At 38.1% G+C, this 19488-nt stretch overlaps 1 protein-coding gene across 2 annotated transcripts in view; it reads left to right on the top strand.

Annotated features, from left to right (window-relative positions):
• Positions 1–17686, top strand: part of SLC16A9 (solute carrier family 16 member 9) — a 66832-nt gene extending 49146 nt beyond the window's left edge. For both annotated transcript variants that reach the window (XM_090278061.1, XM_090278062.1), the window contains exons 4-6: positions 11181–11276; positions 16126–17046; positions 17444–17686. In XM_090278061.1, the coding sequence (XP_090134187.1) occupies positions 11181–11276; positions 16126–17046; positions 17444–17622 (1196 nt within the window). In that variant the 3' untranslated portion in view covers positions 17623–17686. The remainder of the gene's footprint in view (positions 1–11180; positions 11277–16125; positions 17047–17443) is intronic.
• The last annotated feature ends 1802 nt before the right edge of the window (positions 17687–19488 follow it).

Below are 19488 nucleotides of genomic sequence, written 5' to 3'. Positions count from 1 at the left end.
AAATCCACTGACAGTATTATAAGGGCTCTTTTGTTGGTAACTAATTGATTTTTCTCTTGCAGCTTTTAAGATTTTCTCTTTGTCTTTAACATTTGTCATTTTAATTATGTTATGTCTTGATGTGGATCTCTTTGGGTTCATTTTGTTTGGAACTCTATGGGCCTCCTGGACTTGTATATGTGATTTCCTTCACCAGGTTAGGGAGCTTTTCCATCATTATATCTTCAACCAGGTTTTCAATTCCTTGCTCTTTCTTTTTTCCTTCTGGTACCCCTATGATGTGAATGTTGGTATGCCTGAGGTTGTCCCAGAGGCCCCTTAAACTATCCTTACTTTTTTTATTCTTTTTTCTTTTTGTTGTTCTGATTGGATGTTTTCTGCTACCTTATCACCCAAATCACTAAATTGATTCTTTGCTTCATCTATTCTACTGTTGATTCCCTCTAATATATTCTTCATTTCAGTCATTGTACTCTTCATGTCTAACTGGTTCTTTTTTATATTTTCTACATTATTATTTCTATATTAATATTTCCTATCTCTTTGTTGATATTTTCATTAAGATCATTGAGCATCCTTATAATCAGTGTTTTGAACTCTGTATCTGGTATATTGCTTGTCTCCATTTTCTTTAGTTCTTTTTCTGATGATTTGTCCTGTTCTTTCATTTGGGACACGTTTCTTTGTCTCCTCATTTTGGCTGCCTCCCTATGTTTGTTTCTATGAATTAGGTAGAGCTGCTATGTCTCTGGTCTTTCTAGAGTTGCCTTGTGTAGTGGGTGTCCTATGGGGTCTGGTGGCACAATTTCTCTGGTCACCTGAGTTGGATACTCTAGGAATGTGCCTTGTGTGGGTCTTATGTGTCCTCCTATTGTAGTTGAGCCTTGATTGCTGTTGGCACATTGATGGGAGGGATTGATCCTTGAGCTTATTGATTGTAAGGACTGACTACAGTGGAGGAGCTTTTGTGTAGGGTGCTGACCCTATGTAGCAGGATTTCTTTTAGTGGGGGTCTTCTGCCTACCGAGTCTGCACTTTGAATGTGTCATTTGTGGAGGTGGTTTGAGTGGTACTCTGGTGTGGTCTGAAGTTGGCCGCTGGATGTGTTGGTTCTAGAGCCTTATGGGAGAAGCAGGTCAAGGTCAGCCACTGCCTGTGCCCTGCCTGGGGCCACTTGATCAGAGTTACAAACTGATCTGCAAATGATTGCCACTTGTGCTGGGCTTGGAAGTGCCTGGGAGAAGCTAAGCTGCAGACTGAGGCCAGCTGCTGGTAGACTTGGCTTTGGGGCCACTTATCGAGAGATATGCAGCACACAGAGGCCAGATGCTGCTTGTCTGGGGTTTGTGAACCTTTGAGAGATTTTAGGATAGCCCACAGCATACACTGTTACAGACCATTTGTATGGAGGAGCCACTGGAAATGGCTTATGTTTGCCCAAGGTACAGTGAGGTATGGTCTTATGGAATTATCAGGGCAGAGTGAACAGTGTTAGCCCAGTTGATGGAGACTCAGATATGTTACCTGCACTTGAAAGGCTCATCAAAAAACAAACAACCAAACAAAAAAATACAATGTCTTCTGCCAGCACTTCTATCTGAGAGAAAGCTTCCTCTCCAGCTCTTGCCTTGAAGCCAGACAATTCAATTCCTCCTCATATTTCCCTGGCTCCTTTCTAGCTCTTGTTCCAGTACTAGAGCTCTGAGTGAGTGAGTGCATTAGCAAGTTAATCCCTGTGCAAGCCCTTTAAGAGAAACACCTTGGACTCCAGAAGCCCTTCGTCTCACTCAGCCAAAATCCCTGCTGGTTTTCATAGCCAGATGTTGTGGAGGCTCCTCTTCTTGGCACTGGAACCCTGGGCAGGGGAGCCAGGTATGGGGCTGGGACTCCTCGCTCCTTGGGGGGACCTTTGTAGCCAAGATATTCCTCCTGACTTTTAACCACCACACATGAATCTGGGACCAGTCTGTTCCTCCTCTGTATCCCTTATACCAGTCATCACATGGCTTCTTCTGTATGTTCTTAGTTATAGGACTTCTGTTCAGCTAGACTTCAGGCAGTTCTCAATGATGCATGTCTTGTAGTTTAGTTGTAATTTTGATGTCATCCTGGGAGGAGGTGAGTACAACATTTACCTGCTTCACCATATTCAATAGGCTTTTTTTTCAGTTAAAAATGTATATTTTTATTTATAAGACCATATCAATACTATGTATGTATGTATACATAAATAAAATAAAATAATTGTTCTGTATATTCTGCTTATAAATTTTGAAAACTTGTCATGGACATCTTTCTATTCAGTGAATATACTTCTACAACATAATTTTTTATGGTAACTTCAGTAGACATTAAAAAAAACCTTTGCCCTGGCTAGTGTGGCTCAGTGGATTGAGTGCCAGCCTGTGAACCAAAGGATCATGGATTCAATTCCCAGCCAGGGCACATGTCTGGGTTGCAGGCCAGGTCCCCAGTTGGGGGTACACAAGAGGCAACCACACATTGATGTTTCTCCCCCTCTCTTTCTCCCTCCATTCCCTTCTCTCTAAAAATAAATAAAATATATATTTTTTAAAAACCTTCACTTTGCACCAGGCTCAGACCTGGACCTGGGATACTCAGGTGAATAAAACACAGCCTGTCCTCAGGTAGCTCTTTGTTTACTAAGGAGGATAGAGTTGTAAATATATAATTTGTAACACAGTGAAAAATGCCATAATAAATGAAATCAAGGTTCAATGCTGGTGTAGTATGTATGTGTGAGGGAGAGGGGAGATTAAAGGGGCTTCGTGCAAGAATTTATGCTTGAGTTGAGTCTTTAAAGGATGGTAGGATGTCGTCAGGTGAACACGGGTTGGAAGGGGAATGAGAGTTGTGGAAAGAGGACTTTCCAAGGGTTGAAATGCTCAGAAGCGTGAAATAGAGTCAGTCTTTTCAAGGGTGTTTGTTTAAGGGATGCACAAGTCCTATGGGAAGTTGCCAACATGTCAAAGCATGGTTGTAACAGGGGCTGGTGATAAAGGGTTTTTCATGGACTCTGTTGTAGGAATGTATGTGATGAGAATTGTATGGTAGCAGTTTAGAAGGTAGGATGGTGGAAAAAGTACCAGAGGATGAGACAGAGATTGAGAGGCTATAGTTTAGATCAGAGAAGATGAAGGGGTGAACTGAAGAAGTAGCAGTGCAGAAAGGCAAGGGAGTGGTAGTACAGTAGTCCCTCTCTGTATCGTGGTTCACTTATCGCGGCCTCACTGTATCATGGGATTTTTGAAAACATTATATTTAATTATTTATCGTGGATTTTTCGCTATATCATGGGATTTTGTGATACTGTATAGGTATGTTGTTAAAGTTGCATAGGTTTAAGAATGTAGAATATGTTTAAGAACATAAGTGGTGTTTATTAAAGTGTGGAAAGGATTAATAAGGGAGTGGGACAGGTTAATAAGGGACTGGGAACAGTTTATAAAGTCATAAAGTATATATAAATACTAAAATAAATGTAAGGTTCCTACTTCGCTGATTTTCACCTATCCCGGAGGGGTCTAGAAAGTAATACCCGTGATAAGTGAGGGAATACTGTACTTTAAACAGCGGTTGTCATAAACAGCCTGACGTCTGGGTCAATGTGAGGAGATGAGGGACAATAGGGCCTCTAAAGTTGTGGTCTCACCTTGAAATGTGTGAAATGAAACAGAAGGCCTGGAAAGGAAGTGTTAAAAGATGTAAATATATCTAGTTTTTACCTATTTAAGTAAAGAGAAACAATTATATTTTACTAATGATTAGGCTTTGAAATTTTAGCAGTACAGATATTTAGTTTTAAAACTATTATGCTTATACTGGAAGTTGATGCTCAGAATTTTTTTCACTGGTAGGAGTCTAATAAAAAATGACTGGAGACCAGCGAATGCTTTAAGGACATGGTTTTCAATTTTTTTTAGTCTTGGGTCCCTTTATACTCTATTATTTAGGAACCCAAGGAGCTTTTGATTATGTAGATTATACTTATTGACATTTATCCTATTAAGATTTACTGTTTTAAAAGATGTGAAGTGTAAAAATATTTGTTTAATAATTAACTTAAATAACAAACCCAGTACATCTTAACATAACTAACATACTTATTATAAAAAAACCCTCTATTTTCTATAATATAAAAAATTAAGTGAGAAGAACAACATTGTTTCACACTTTTGCAAATATCTTTAATGTCTGGCTTCATAGAAAACACCCACATTCTTCTATCCTGTACTCATTCTGTTGCAATATGTTTTTCTGACTGGAGTATATGAAGAAAATCTGGCCTCACATGAAGATGTAGTTGGAAAATGGAGGAGTTCTTAATACCCTTTTTGGATGATTGTAGATATTCTTCTTTGTCACTCAGTAAGTAAGTTTTCTAAAGGTTTATTGCAGTTTGCAACCTGATAGTGCATCAATAGACTTTTGTGCTCTGTTACATTAAATCCATTTGTTTATTCTGTACTTTGAATAGATTTGCATTCAAATCTGATTTTGTAACCTCATGAATTGGTTATTTGAAAAGTATTGGTTCACTGAGTAATGCAAGAATTTAAGATTTCTGACACATTTCATTATAGAACATCAAAAGAAAAATCTTTTTTGTTAGCATCAACAACAGGCTCATCAGAAAAATTTTATGTATTGAGAAAGCTGTCAAATTCATGGTGATGGATACAAATTTCTAAAATTGTTATTTTTGCTGGTAAGCTGTCAATTGTTTCACTTGCTGATTTGTTTTCAAGGAAACATATGTCAAATACCCAAGTAGTTTAGGCTATTTTGTCAGATATTCTTGGTAGTTTGTCAGATATTCTTTCAAATACAAACAGGGTTACATGAAAAAAGTGGCTATTTTAGCTGACTACTAAAACAATGGCATAAATGCTTTTCTTCGCAACAATTGTTGTAATTCAGATGAACCATTTTGTAAAATTTTGTTTGTTTTTACTGTGAGCACGGGGTGGTAAAGCATATAATGTGTAAAACTTGGTACCAATCCCGTGATTTGTGCTAAGGCTCTTCTGGTTTTATTCACCATCTCTTTCGCACAATCAACATGAATGTGAACACAGTGGAAAACAAACAAACAAACAGAACATCTTAGTATTGTTATGAAAACAGTTTTGACCTTACAGGCTACATGAAAGATCTTGGGGACTATAGAGACCTCTCTTTAATCACTGCTGATTATTTTTAGTATATTTTACTGATTATGCTGTTACAGTTGTCCCAATTCCTTTTCCCTTTGCTCCCCTCCGCCCAGTACCCCCTTTCCCTCCAGCAACCCCACACCCCTTAGTCATGTCCATGGGTTGTGCATATAAGTTCTTTGGGTTCAGCCTTTCCTCTATTATTCTCAACTTCCCCCTGTCTATTTTGTATCTACCAATTATGATTCTTAATCCCTGAACCATTTTCCTATTTCTCCCCCTTCTGCATCCCAGCTGATAACACTCAAAATGATCCCCATACCCATGATTCTGTTCCTGTTCTGGTTGTTTGCTTAGTTTTTTTTTTTTTTTTTTTTTTTTTTTTAAGGTTCTGTTGTTGATAGTTGTTTGTTGTCATTCTAATGTTCATAGTTCTGACCTTGTTTTTTTTCTTAACTAAGTCCCTTTAACATTTCATATAATAATGGCTTGGTGATGATGAACTCCTTTAGCTTTACTTTGTCAGGGAAGTACTTTATCTGCCCTTCCATTCTAAATGATAGCTTTGCTGGATTGAGTAATCTTGGTTGTAGGTCCTTGAGTTTCATCACTTTGCATACTTCATGCCAGTCCCTTCTTGCCTGCAAAGTGTCTTTTGAGAAATCAGCTGATAGTCTTATAGGCACCCCTTTGTAGGTAACTCTCTTCTCTTGCTGTTTTTAAGATTCTCTCTTTATCCTTCACCTTTGGCATTTTAATTACTATGTGTCTTGGTGTGGTCCTCTTTGGGTCTAGCTTGTTTGGGACTTTCTCCACTTCCTAGACTTGTATATCTATTTCCTTTGTCAAATTTGGGAAGTTTTCCTTCATTATTTTTTCAAATAAGTTTTCAATTTCTTCCTCTTCCTCTTCTCCTTCTAGTACTCCTATGGTTCGGATGTTGGCACATTTAAAGTTGTCCGAGAAGTTCCTAAGCCTCTCTTCATTTTTTCAATTCTTTTTTTTTAATGCTTTATTGATTATGCTGTTATAGCTGTCCCATTTCTTTTCCCTCTGCTCCCCTCCACCCCGTGATCCCCCTCCCTCCAGTTGTCCCCCGCACCTTAGTCCATGCCCATTGGTTGTGCATATAGTTCTTCTCAACATCTTCCTATCTACTCCACTCCCTCCTACTATGCTTCTTAATTCCTGTACCATCTCCCTTTCCCCCCTTTCTCCTCCCTGCTGACCTCCCCCCATAAAGTTCCCCATATCTATAATTCTTTTACACTCTCATTGCCTATTTAGTTTGTCTTTGTTTCAGTTCCCTAGCTCCTGTTGTTGGTTGTTGTGATAGTTTTAATTTTAATGATCATAGTTTTGATCCTCCTTCTTCTAAACAAGTCCCTTTAATATCTCATATAACAGTGGTTTGGATCTAATGAACTCCTTTAGTTTTACTTTGTCCTGGAAGCACTTTCTCTGCTCTTCTATTCTGAATGACAGCTTCACTGGATAGAGGTTTTTGATTTTCATTACTTTGAATATTTCTTGCCAGTCCCTTCTTGCCTGCAGAGTCTCCTTTAAGAAATCAGCTGAGAGTCTTATTGGGACCCCTTTGTATGTAATTCTCTTCTTCTCTCTTGCTGCTTTTAAGATTCTCTCTTTATCCTTAATTTTTTACATTTTGATTATAATGTGTCTTGATGTGGCTCTCCCTGGGTCCAGTTGTTTTGGAACTCTCTGTGCTTCCTGGACCTGTAAGTCTATTTCCTTCCCTAAGTTAGGGAAGTTCTGCTTCATTATTTTTTCACATAATTTTTCCATTTCTAGTTCTTCACCTTATGGCAACCCTATGATTCGGATATTGGCCTGCTTATAGCTGTCCAATAAGTTTCTGAGCATCTCTCCTCATTCTCCTCACTCCTTGTTTCGTTTTTCTGCACTGGTTGACTGTTTGTTCCTTCCTTATGTTCCGATTTGTTGATTTGATCCCTGGTTTTCTTGCCCTCACCACTAGTTTCGTATGTGTTTTTGTTCATTTCAGCAGGACTAGCCTTCATTCCTTCCCTGTCTTGTTTAAGATCTGCTGTTAGGTCTGTAAGCACTTTTATAACCAAAGCTCTGAACTGAGCCTCAAAAAGATTTCCTATCTGCTGCTTCGTTAGATTAGAAATTTGCTCTCTGGTCAGCTGCATCACTGGGATCTCTATTATGACCTGTGCCATCATGAATAGCTTTATGTTTACCTTTGCTTCCTGGGTAGGGCTGCCACACCTCCTACGCTATAGAGGGTGGAGCCCTGTGCACTCGTCACAGCCAGGCGACCTGTCTCACCGTGCTGTGGCATTTTCTGTGGGGGTGGTGGTCCAAGATGGATTCCTGCTGTTCACTCTCCACTGAGAGACTGGGAGCCTCCTCCTCCGTCCCCACCCCAATCAGGTCTCAGGCAATGGAGGTCTGCCTTCCCCAGCATTGGTATCACAAGATGACAGGTCTGGTCTGCAGACAGGGTTGCTCCCCTGGCACTTCTTGCCTCCCCTTAAATATGGGTGTCTGTGCTTACTGCTGTCCTGCCACCATCGCTGCTGCTGCTGCAGACAGCACAGCTTGACCTCTCCTCCCCAGTTTCGCCTCTCCTACCTGTCCGGATGAGCACCATTTCTTTATAACTTCATATGTTGGACTTCCTTTTATTTTCTGGAACTTCTGGTTATTTCTGGTTTTGTGGTAGTTGTATTCTTTCTTAGTGGTGGAGGGAAATGCCATGTGTCTATCTAGGCCTCCATCTTGGCTGGAAGTCTGCCATTTATCTATTGAAACAACTGGGATGCATCAAAGGGAAGGCAATGAGGACAGAGTCGTGTGAGGAGAATCTTGAGTGGGAGGCATTGGGGAGAGACTTGGGTGTGGCTGTGGGATTCTCATGACCAGGATATACCTGGGATTTACTGCAGCTATTTTTCTTAAGAAGCTAATAATTGCTGATTTAAGATCATCCTCATACAGATGTGGGGAGGCCTCATGCCACCTTCTGCTTTTGGAAAAGTTTAAAGAAAAGACATTTCAAAATTATGCTACATTAAAAAAAAAGTGAGATAATCTTATCTGAAACCCATAGTCTTAAAATACATTTTTAAAACTTCTTTTTAGTCTAAAGTTAAATGTTGTTGTTTCAACTCTTCTACACTGGCATTTTGTAATTGGATATGTCTTTTTTTCATGTCTCAAAATGCCTAAAATTTGTAAGATCCCTAACAACCAAATCACAGGAAAGGCAATTCATTCCTCCTCCAAAGGCTTTATGAAGTATAGTCTTGGTAAAGAGTGACTTTTTTTGACTTCACAAAATTGAGTTTTCAGAAACAAGTCTTATTTTACATCTTCAAGTGTTGTGTATTAGTAATGATAACTATATAAGTCCATTCAATTTCTGTTTTAGTTAATGGAATAGTATTTCTTCCCTTAACTCATACACAAGGGTGCTTCATTTTGAAAGGTTTATTTAAGTGTAATTGTTTTAATCTATCTCATTTCTTTAAGAAGATTTTTATGCAATCAAAGATGATTATCTGAGTCCTGGGTTAATTTAAGATCTAATTTCCTAGAATGTTTATGCAGTATAGGCCCATGTGTTCTTTCTAATTATAGTCCAGGTAGCAATTAAAGGTAATGAAAATGATCTTAATAACTCATCTAATGGTCCATGGTTAAAATTCAGTTTTCAAAATGTAGCTTATGTGTTGTTTATAGAGTGATTCCCAAGAACAGATGATGTTGCAGAAGAAAAGCAAAAAGTTATGAGTTAGAAGCCAGAGGAAAAAATTGGGGGTTAATGGATACTTAATATGGATGAAAAGATTAGGCTTATAAAACAAGAGTTTTGGAGCCCTGGCTGTTGTGGTACAGTTAGTTGGAGTGTCATCCTGTGTAACAAAAGATTGAGGGTTTGATTCCTGGTCAGGACACATGCTAGGTTGTGGGTTTGGTCCCAGTCGGGGCACATAGGAGAGGCAACCAATGGATGTTTCTCTCTCTTTCCCTTTCCCTCCTTTCTCTTCTCTCTAAAATCAATAAGCATGTCCTTAGGTGAGGAAGAAAATAAAAAAGAGCATTGCAGAAGATCTGGAGATGAATATTGCCCTTGTGTCTCAAGAAAGGGAAGTTTAAATTTACAGAAAAGCAGAGAATAATGTAGCAAACAACTATATGCTCACCACTTAAATTTAACAGTTGTTAATATTTTATTTGTTTCCTCTTTTTTTGTGAAGACACTTTAAAGACATCATGACAGTTATAATATCATTGTAAGAATCTTCAAATGGATGGAAGAGCCAAACTGACGATATACTTAGAAATAAGATCACAATAGATTTTGAAAATGCTCCTGAAAATGGCAGTTTCAGGTGTTTTTTGTTTTTTTTTTAATTGTTTTTCTATTACAGTTGTCCCATTTTTTTAAACCCCATTGCTCCCCACATTCCCCTCCCACCCCTTCTCCCACATTCAATTCCCACCCTGTTTTCCATATTCAGGGTCATTTGTATTAGTTCCATGACTAGACCTTTGCCCTTCTTTCTCCCCTTCTTCCCTCCCCCCTCCCCCCTGGTCACTGTCAGTCTCTTTCTTGTTTTCATGCCTCTGGTTCTATTTGCTTGTTTGTTTGTGTTGTTCATTAGTTTCCTGTATTAGGTGAGATCATATGGTATTTGTCTTTGGCTGCCCGGCTTATTTCACTAGGTATGATACTCTCCAGTTCCATCCATGTTGTTGCATGCATTTGGAATCAAAGTAGGGAACATAAGGAAGATTATATGAAATCCATTGGTGATAGATTAAGGAGGTGGGAGAAATAAGTTGGGGGAATTTCCAAGACTGGATAAAAAATGGAGAGATAAATGCTTCTTTTACATTGGTGGGTACAGGATAGTTAACATTTAAAAGTTACTGTAAATACGGATGGTATACAAGAAACAAATCATTGCTCCCTTGAGGGTGGTTTCATCTTTGAGTGGTCTGAAAAAGAGGATTACTCTGGCATTTCAAGGAAAACAAACCTTTTACTAAGGAAGTTATAGGTCTGGAGTTTGACTACTTACCAAGACCTGTCCAGGCAGAAACTTATGATCAGATCACCTCATGAGGTCACTTTCAGCCACTGAGCATGTTAGATTTATTACACAGCCCCTTTTTTGTTCACAGTAGTTTGCAGCTCTAAAAGATAAGACTTACAAGGATACATTTTACTGTGGTGTGCTGATCTGAGGACAACTGTGGACCTGCCCCAGAGTCTTTGTTTTGCCAAGTGAGGTGTGAAAACTATGAACTCTAGCAAAACAGGTTGGGATGATAAATTGGGTTTTATGAAATTGCTTAGAGGAGTTAGAGGAGGGAAAACACTGAGCTAAGGACAAGAACTTGGAAGAGAGACAGAGATATCAAATGAGTACTTTTGTTTTTTAATTTTATTTTTTTTCAGAGAGGGTAAGGGAGGGAGAAAGAGAGGGGAAAATTAATGTGTGATTGCCTCTCCTGCATCACCAACTGGGGACCTGGCCTGCAACCCAGGCATGTGCCCTGAATGGGAATTGAACCAGAGACCGACCCTTTGATTCGCAGGTGGGCACTCAATCCACTGAGCCACACCAGCAGGGCTCAAATGGGTATTTTTTTATTAAAATTTGCTATTTGGTGTGTGGTTTAACCATTTTCTCTCTCTGTAATGTCTTAATTTAAATTTGCATTATACATTTATACTTTATAAGTTGGATTATCTTTTCAACTTGACCCTGACTTTTGGGTGTGTGTAGAGTGAAAAGTGAGCCTGCACAAGCGTGACCATTGGAGCTGGACAACTATTATTGAAGGAATCTAGGAATCCATGCTCTGAAGAGTTTTAGCCAGTCAGTAATGGAATGTCATATTGAAATTACTTCTCTTTTTTACTTTGTTATTATTATTATTTTTGTTTGCATTGAAGTAATATAGTCTGTCTTGATTTATGTCATGTGTTCTTATGTTTAGGTCTCGGATGTGGTTTATTATACACTGCAACAGTGACCATTACATGCCAGTATTTTGACAGCCGCCGAGGCCTTGCACTGGGCCTGATTTCAACAGGTACGTTTTCAAAATAAGTGCAGCATTGTCACTATACAGCTTTCTAATCAAAGTTGAAAGTTACCAAATACAACTATGTTTAACCAACCACTCCCCAGCTACCACTTAGGTAGCAACATTCTTTTACTCTAGTCCTATAAGGAAATTTCAGTTTCCACTGTAAATATGGTGTAACGTTCAGAAAAGCCTAAATACACATATAAAAAATCTGGGGCATTAGCTTTCCAACATGTTGAAGAAACATCCAAGCCAGTAGAGAATTTTTATGAGTTCATTTGAGCCAAACTGATGACCTATGCTGGGAAGTTCCATTTCTGCAGCTTCTTTTATGAATTTGAAGTTTTTCAGCTTCTCTTATACATTTAAATTAAGGAGAGAATGTAAGGAAGATTACATGGAGGTGGGGAAAAAGCAGGATGGAGATTGGGTGACAAGATAGTTCATCAAGATTACGTGCCTTCTGGAGGGTGGGTATTTCAAAGGTGCCAACCTAGATGCACAAAAACAATAGACAGGGCTTGCTTGAGGCAAAAATAAGCCTTTTACTAAAAAGATTTATGCCTGGGGCGTGACTGCCCACCATAACCTGCCCAGTTAGAAATTTATGATCAGATCACCCTGTGAGGTTACTTTCCATAAAACCCTTTTTCTTTGTCCACAAATATAATATAGGAAAAGAAGCTTATGGGCCGAGTAATTGGGAGTCACATGCTGGTGAGAATTGTGCTGAAAGAAGCAGAGAGCACATATGTAACGGACTTTATCCCTGAGAAAAATAGGAGAAATGGAAGGGAAATGGAGACCCTCGAGGCCCCTGTCAGAAAGACTGATGCAGATAGCTCTCAACCTCCATTTATGGTGAAACTTAAAATTTCCACAAAAAGTGGAAAGGACTGATTTATGAATACCTCTCACTGACCTATGTGTACATCCAAAAGACAGATTGTTTACTCTTGCTCTTTTTTTAATAATCAAGAGATGATCACTGAGGGGGGCGATGTAAATATAAAATTTCTGGACTCTCTCTGATATCTTAAATTGGTGCTTTACTTTTCAGATGGATTTCTTTTTCTAAACAGTTTAGGAAACGTACCAAAAATTTTGTAGCCAGTATTTTATGAGTTTGTTTGGGAGATAAAGCAGCCAAATTTACTAAAAGTTGTATGTTTGTATGTGCTACTTGTTAATGGGTGAGTATGCCTGGGAAGCCAGGCTTTCACGTAAGCTGAATAATTGAGTAGTATATCTGACAACAGGATCTAAATTAATGTTTTGTTCCTGAGGCCAACCCAGTAGCAATAAAGTGATTCCAGATCTAATTACATCTCGCTGGATATTTACCCAATGTGGTTTAAAGAAGCATTGCCAGTTGAGAAATGTAGATCATGGTCTAGGAAGAGATAGGACCAGAATCTGAAGACATGGCTGAAATAGACATGGGAGAAGAAATAGAAGAAACAAGATGGAGAATCCAGAACAGTTGGAATGTAGTTTCAAGAATGTGGAGTATGAGAGTAGGCATGGCAACTTAAAGGACAATAGGTCTTACCTATACTATATGTTTTCTACAGAGTCACAGTAATATAGTGATAAGCACAGACCCTGGGGCCAGGACTGGTTTGAATCCTGCCTGTGTCATCCACTAGCTGTCTGGTGATTGAAAAGTTAGTAACTTTTCTGTTAACTGTTAAGCCTCAGTTTTCTGAACTATAAAATGGGAATAAGACAGTTCTTATTACATTGGGTTATTGGGAATATTAAAGGAGTTATTGTGTAAGACACATGTTAAGGGCTCTAAAAGTATTAGCCATTATAATTATGACCTGGATTTTCCTGAATGTCCAAATTTATTTGTGCTGAAGACTTCGAAAATTGTATGCTGAGAGCGCTGTTCTTGCTTTTCACTCAGTCTAGGGAAGAGGGCATATGTGCTTGGGCCATGGCACACTGAATGAAAAACAGAGCTACTGTGGATGGTCAAGATTTGGCAGAATTAAGGAGTTTTCAGTTTCAACTCACAGGGAGCTAGGTGAGGCCAAGTTAGGGAGAAGCATGAATCCATTGCCTTAGTCCGTTCAGGTTGCTATAACAAAGCAGCATCGACTGGCTGGCTTATAAACAATAGAAATGTATTTCTCATAGTTCTGGAGGCTAGGAAGTCCAAGAAAAAGGCACCAGCAAATTCAGTGAGGGCCCACTCTCTGGTTCCTAGATGGCTCTCATTTCACTATGTCCTCACATGGCAGAGGGAAGAGGAAGCTCTCTGGGGTCTCATTTTTATAAGGACGCTAGTCCTATTCACGAGGGTTCTGCCATCATAACCTTATCACCTCCCGAAGGCCACACCTCGTAACACCATCACCTTGGGGGCTCGGTTTCACATGTAAACTTTGGGAACACAAACACTCAGTCTATAGCATCCAACTTCAGTGAAAAGAGATGACAAGCAAAATAAAATTCCAGTAGAATTTTTTTTAATCAAAAAGAAATCAATAGTGAAAATAGTTGAAATATTGTAACGTAGTTGAAAGAAAGCCACATAGGCATGAAATGAAAGTTCTGGGGACTTGATCTTGCTCCATGGTGAACAGGGTTGGTAAACTAATGCCCATGGGCCAAGTCTGCCCTACTGCCTGTTTTTGGACAGCTCATGAGCTAAGAATGATTTTTTGCATTTCTGAATCATTTTTAAAAATAAGACTATTTTATGGCATGGGAAAATTATGTGAAATTCAAATTTCAGTACTCATAAATAAAGTTGCATGGAACATAACCATACTCATTCCTTCACAAACCTTCTCTGGCTGCTTTCATGCTGCAAGGCCAGAGTTGAACATTTGCGATGGAGATTGTATGGCCTGCTAAGGCTTAAATATTCACTCTCTGGCACTTTATAGAAAAAGATTATTAACCCCTGGTGTTAATAGTTAATCAAAGCATGAGTGTATCCCTTACTATTTCTGGTTCCCTGAACATCAATTAGTGTTTTCCCTCTTTGTGATAATATATAATTTAGACATGCATGGAAGCATAATTCATCCTTTATTTCACTTTACCCTTTACATTGATGATTTTTAAATTAGATCTTTCTTTTTGAAAATTAAAAATTACAGTTTTCAGTTTACACAGTTCCACAAGAAAGCTCTGAGTCACTCTTCATTGCCCTGAAAGAATTCCTGATTCTTTCTAAGCTTCGCTACATTTCTGTGGGAGGTAGGCTGAGGAAACTAGAGTTTCATGTGTGATTTGATTGTGCTGTACTGTCATATACTTAGCACATCATAGGTACTCAGTACATTTTGGTTGAATTGATTTAATATGTCTTATATTTTGTGATGTTGAGAGCTACGCTGGGTTGGTGAGCAGTGGAGAAATTGCTTATTTTTCTCAATTTAAGGTAAAAATATAGAACTTGCAAAATGCCAAGAGTATTTCTAAGTATCTAATGGTATGGCACTCTTTTAGATTCTGTACAAAAAAATGGTGTTAGACAAAAGTATGAGTTAGCAGTGAATGGCTGTTAATGCAGTACAGAAGTACATGGCATACTGCTGTTTTCTATTCTTTCAGTTTATTTTCTAAAGTGCTTTTAACTTTTGAAGTATGTGCCACCTGTAGAAAGATAAGGGAAGGATTAAATTTGTCTATTTATTATTTTTCAATGTCAGCAAAGAAGGTACTTACTAGCCACAAAAAAATATTACTTTAGCTGCCATTACATTAACATGAGCTATTAACATTTCATGCAAGTAACTTGGGGAGGTTATTAAAAAGTTAACTTTAAAATTGTTAGAAAGGGACCACTGTGGCCCCAAATAAAAATGTTTTCCTCCATGTTTAAGGCAAAGTCATTTGGTTATTTATAGGAATTTTTGATAAGATGGGTTTTTGCTGCAAGCATGGCATCTGGTTGAGGTTATAAAGTAATTTGGTACAGATCATTTTTAAAGTATGATCAACCTATTTCTCTATTTTTAATAGATGTATTTATTTCTCTCCTGCTTTTTCACGTGACATTTTCAATGATATTTAAATTTTAAAATACTCAATTTTTAAAACATTGGAATCAGAATAATAAAAATACTGCAAGTTAATTGGGCTGATCTAACAGGCCATTGCAGCACGTTTAGGGTGATCTATGCAGAAGCAACAACAGCAGCAACACCTGGAGAATTCATAGTGCTGCAAGGGTGTGCCAACCAGGCATATTCTGTGATTTTAATACCCCATCAAATTCCTAGTAATGTGAATTATTTATTCTGGTTATTCAGCAATAGATTTGAACTATCACACCATTACAAACATCCCATAAAAATTGAAATATATTATTTATCTCAAAAATAAAATATAAATATTTGCTTTTTCAAAGGTAATAAACATATAACATGGGGCCTGGCAAATAACAAGTGCAAAAAAAAAATCAGTTGTATAAGGCATTTGTTAAGAGTATGGGCTCCAGGATTGCATGTGACTCCTACTTAATGCCATTTACAGCTTTGTTACCTCTGGCAAATTTTCAACCTTTCTAGCCCTAGGTCACTTCATGTGTAGGTTGGGAATAATTAAAGGACCTACACAATATGATCATTATCAGGATTAAACAAGATTGCGCAATGTAAAGTGCTTAATGCTGTCTGAACTACCAATGCTAATTCTTAAAATAAATATTATATCAGTATTACCTTTATTGTTGCTATTATCATCACCTTTAATATTCTTGCTGTGATTTTCATATGAAGGCACATGTACCAGTATAAAACAGAAATTGAGTTGTGATACTGATAATACTTGTCCTGAGAGCCCCAGATTAGAAGAGATTAAGATTGAACAGTTCTCATTTCCCTTTTAGGTTCAAGTGTTGGACTTTTTATATATGCTGCTCTGCAGAGGCTGCTGATTGAGTCCTATGGCCTGGACGGGTGCCTGCTGATTGTGGGTGCTTTAGCTTTAAATATATTAGCCTGTGGCAGTCTGATGAGGCCCCTCCAGTCTTCTGCTTGTCCTTTGCCTGAAAAAACAGCTCTGGAAAATGTACCAGATAGATACTCCATTTACAATGAAAAAGAGAAGAACCTAGAAGAAAACATAAGCATTCTTGAAAAGAGCTACAGTAGTGAGGAAACGTACAAGAGCACTTTAGCCAATGGTGACTGGAAACAGGAAAGCCTACTTCATACAAACCCACCAGCAATGGCGCACCATACAAAAGAGGCTGAAACGTACAAGAAGAAAGTTGCAGAACAGACATACTTTTGCAAACAGCTTGCCAAGAGGAAGTGGCAATTATATAAAAACTACTGTGGAGAAACTATGGCTCTCTTTAAAAACAAAGTTTTTTCAGCACTCTTCATTGCTATCTTTCTTTTTGACATCGGGGGGTTTCCACCTTCGTTACTTATGGAAGATGTAGCAAGAAGTTCAAATGTGAAAGAAGAAGAGTTTATTATGCCTCTTATTTCCATTATTGGCATTATGACAGCAGTTGGTAAACTCCTTCTGGGGATACTAGCTGACTTCAAGTGGATTAACACCTTATATCTTTACATAGCTACCTTAATGGTCATGGGCCTAGCCTTGTGTGCTATTCCATTTGCCAAAAGTTATGTCACACTGGCAATACTTTCTGGGATCCTAGGGTTTCTTACTGGTAATTGGTCCATTTTCCCATATGTGACCACAAAGACTGTGGGAATTGAAAAATTAGCCCATGCCTATGGGATATTAATGTTCTTTGCTGGACTTGGAAATAGCCTTGGACCACCAATTGTTGGTAAGATATTTATCTTAAAGTCAACCATTTTACTGCTGCTCTTTGTGACTTCTCCAGATATAGAAATTCAGATTGTAATAATAGCACAGATTTGCACAAAATAAATCTGCATGGTAATGATTTATTCAAAATCACATTGCTCTACTTTAAAAGCCAATATTCTTGCTCAGGGATTTGGGTTTATTCTTTATTTGGGAGAAACCCAAAATTCTTGCATGTTCTTGTTCAATTTTTGAGAAATTCTCCTTTTCTAATTTCAAGTAGACCACTTTGAGAGTAGATGGAATTTATATTCTAATACTAACTGCATATAAAATTGATGAAATTAGAGTATGGGCTTCATATTCATACCTTTTAAAAAAAAATCAAACTCACTGTTTTCTTACTCTCTTTCCAGGTTGGTTTTATGACTGGACCCAGACCTATGACATTGCCTTTTATTTTAGTGGCTTCTGCGTCCTGCTGGGAGGTTTCATTCTGCTGCTGGCATCCTTGCCCCCCTGGGAAACATGCAACAGGCAACTCCCCAAGCCAGCTCCGACAACCTTTCTGTACAAAGTTGCCTCTAATGTTTAGAGGAATATTGGAAAGCAGTACAAGACTTTTTTCATAGCAAAATTTCACTGTGGCTAATTTTGAATGAATTTTTAAAGAAAACATATCCTGTCTTCTATGTAGCCTCTATCTCCTGTATTTTTTTTTTTTTTCCCAACAAGTAGGACTTTTTTGTTTTGCTATTATTCATGAGTTCCTGACATGGTAAAAATTTTGGCCAGCCTCAGAGGACTTCCTCTGTGTAAAGAAATAATCTCTCTGAAGGCTCCATTAATTCCATTGCAAGGCACCCAGAGGGGACTCTTCTGTTTGAAAAATGCAGGCTGCATGATGAGAAGTGTGTGATGGCCACTAGGGACTAAAACTCTTCTCTAAGTCAGACTAGCTGGTAAACAGAAGACTTTGAGCCAATCAAGAAATAAAAGTAGTTAGACAGCAAGAATTGCAGTGGAGCAAACTGATCATTAAAAGAAAAAAAAAAAAGACATTTTAAATTTCAGCTACCAGTTTTTATTACTGTCTTATTTACCTTGATGAAGCACCCGCATGGTTGGTGCCCATTAAGCATCACACGTTTGCTGAGATGCAGGCGATCTCCAAACAGAGGAGGAGTCGCTGTAGCCTTTCTTCATGGTTGGCCGCTTTAACCTCGCTCACTTTTGTCTGTCAGCATCTATTCAAGCTGATGTTTCCCAGGAAGTGCTGATTTTACCAGTTTCCAAATTGGAAATGCATATTTAAACCATTCCGTTCTGGCAAATGGGAAACATCCATTTGCTTTGGGCACAGTGGGAATGAATTGCAAGTCCTTGCATATCTTCTCAATTTATTTGCTACTATCACATTTTACCACTATATCACATTTTAATGCAAGGGCAGAACTAAAAAGTGTGTGTGTGTGTGTGTGTGTGTGTGTGTGTGTGTGTGTGTGTGATATTCTGTGTCTGTGTGGGACATGGGAAGGTGAAAAGGCAATAAGGATTTGATACCCCGATCCAACTTCATTCATTCTTAAAAAAAATGTTCTAGGGAGAGAATCAATGTTTGATAAATTAACATTTTCCTAAAGAAATGTTTTAAAAACTTTTATATGCATCAGAATCCTCTATAGATCCTTTTAAAAATATACTACTCTTAGAAACTTTAATTCTGCAGGTCTAGGCTGTGAGCCAAAGATCTGTATTTTTAACAGACTCTTAAGAGATTCTGATAACACAGCCTGGGTTGAGACTCTTGTAAAACTCGCAAAACAGAAACATTTATTCTCTTAACTAACAAAAAAAATACCAAAAATCAAATAAACAAACAAACAAACAAAAAGCAAGAAGCCATTGAGGTGATGGGTTTTTATAAATAGGCAAGTATGGTTTTTAAATAAGAGGCACTCTTCCCATTGTGCCAAAATTATTTTTCAGTTCTTTTGAAATATGTAAGATTACTTCATACTTCTATGTTGCCTTTCTTCTAAGGCACCTGAAGCACTTTATAAAAATGAATCCCCACAACACCTCACTGAGGTGGGTAGACAGTGCTTTTCTATGCAGTAAGCCTGGAGTAAGGGGATTTCAGGACTGAGTTAATCCTACTCAATGAGAAAATAATGGGGCTCCAAAGTGCCTTGGACTTCTGCTCCATACTCAGACTTCCAGAAAGTTTTCTGTACCTCATTTTTAGTCACTGTCAAAGATAGTAGATAAAATTAGTGACAATAAGAAAATTAAACTAAATGTTTTTGTGTTGAAAGTTCCTTTTGCTGATATTATATTCAGGAAATCCAATAACCTGATAAAGTTTAACTTTTATGAAATCCCCGTGTTCATCAATGTTGAAAACTGTCCAAATGCATCTTCACTATGTCTACTAAGGTCATTCAATGTGTGCATTATC

This window comes from Furipterus horrens, unplaced genomic scaffold (genome assembly GCF_987537825.1).
Source record: "Furipterus horrens unplaced genomic scaffold, mFurHor1.1.pri manual_scaffold_5, whole genome shotgun sequence".
Taxonomy (NCBI): Eukaryota; Metazoa; Chordata; class Mammalia; order Chiroptera; family Furipteridae; genus Furipterus; species Furipterus horrens.
Note: the sequence above shows the minus strand (reverse complement) of the source record. Positions and strands in the feature narration are given on the sequence as shown.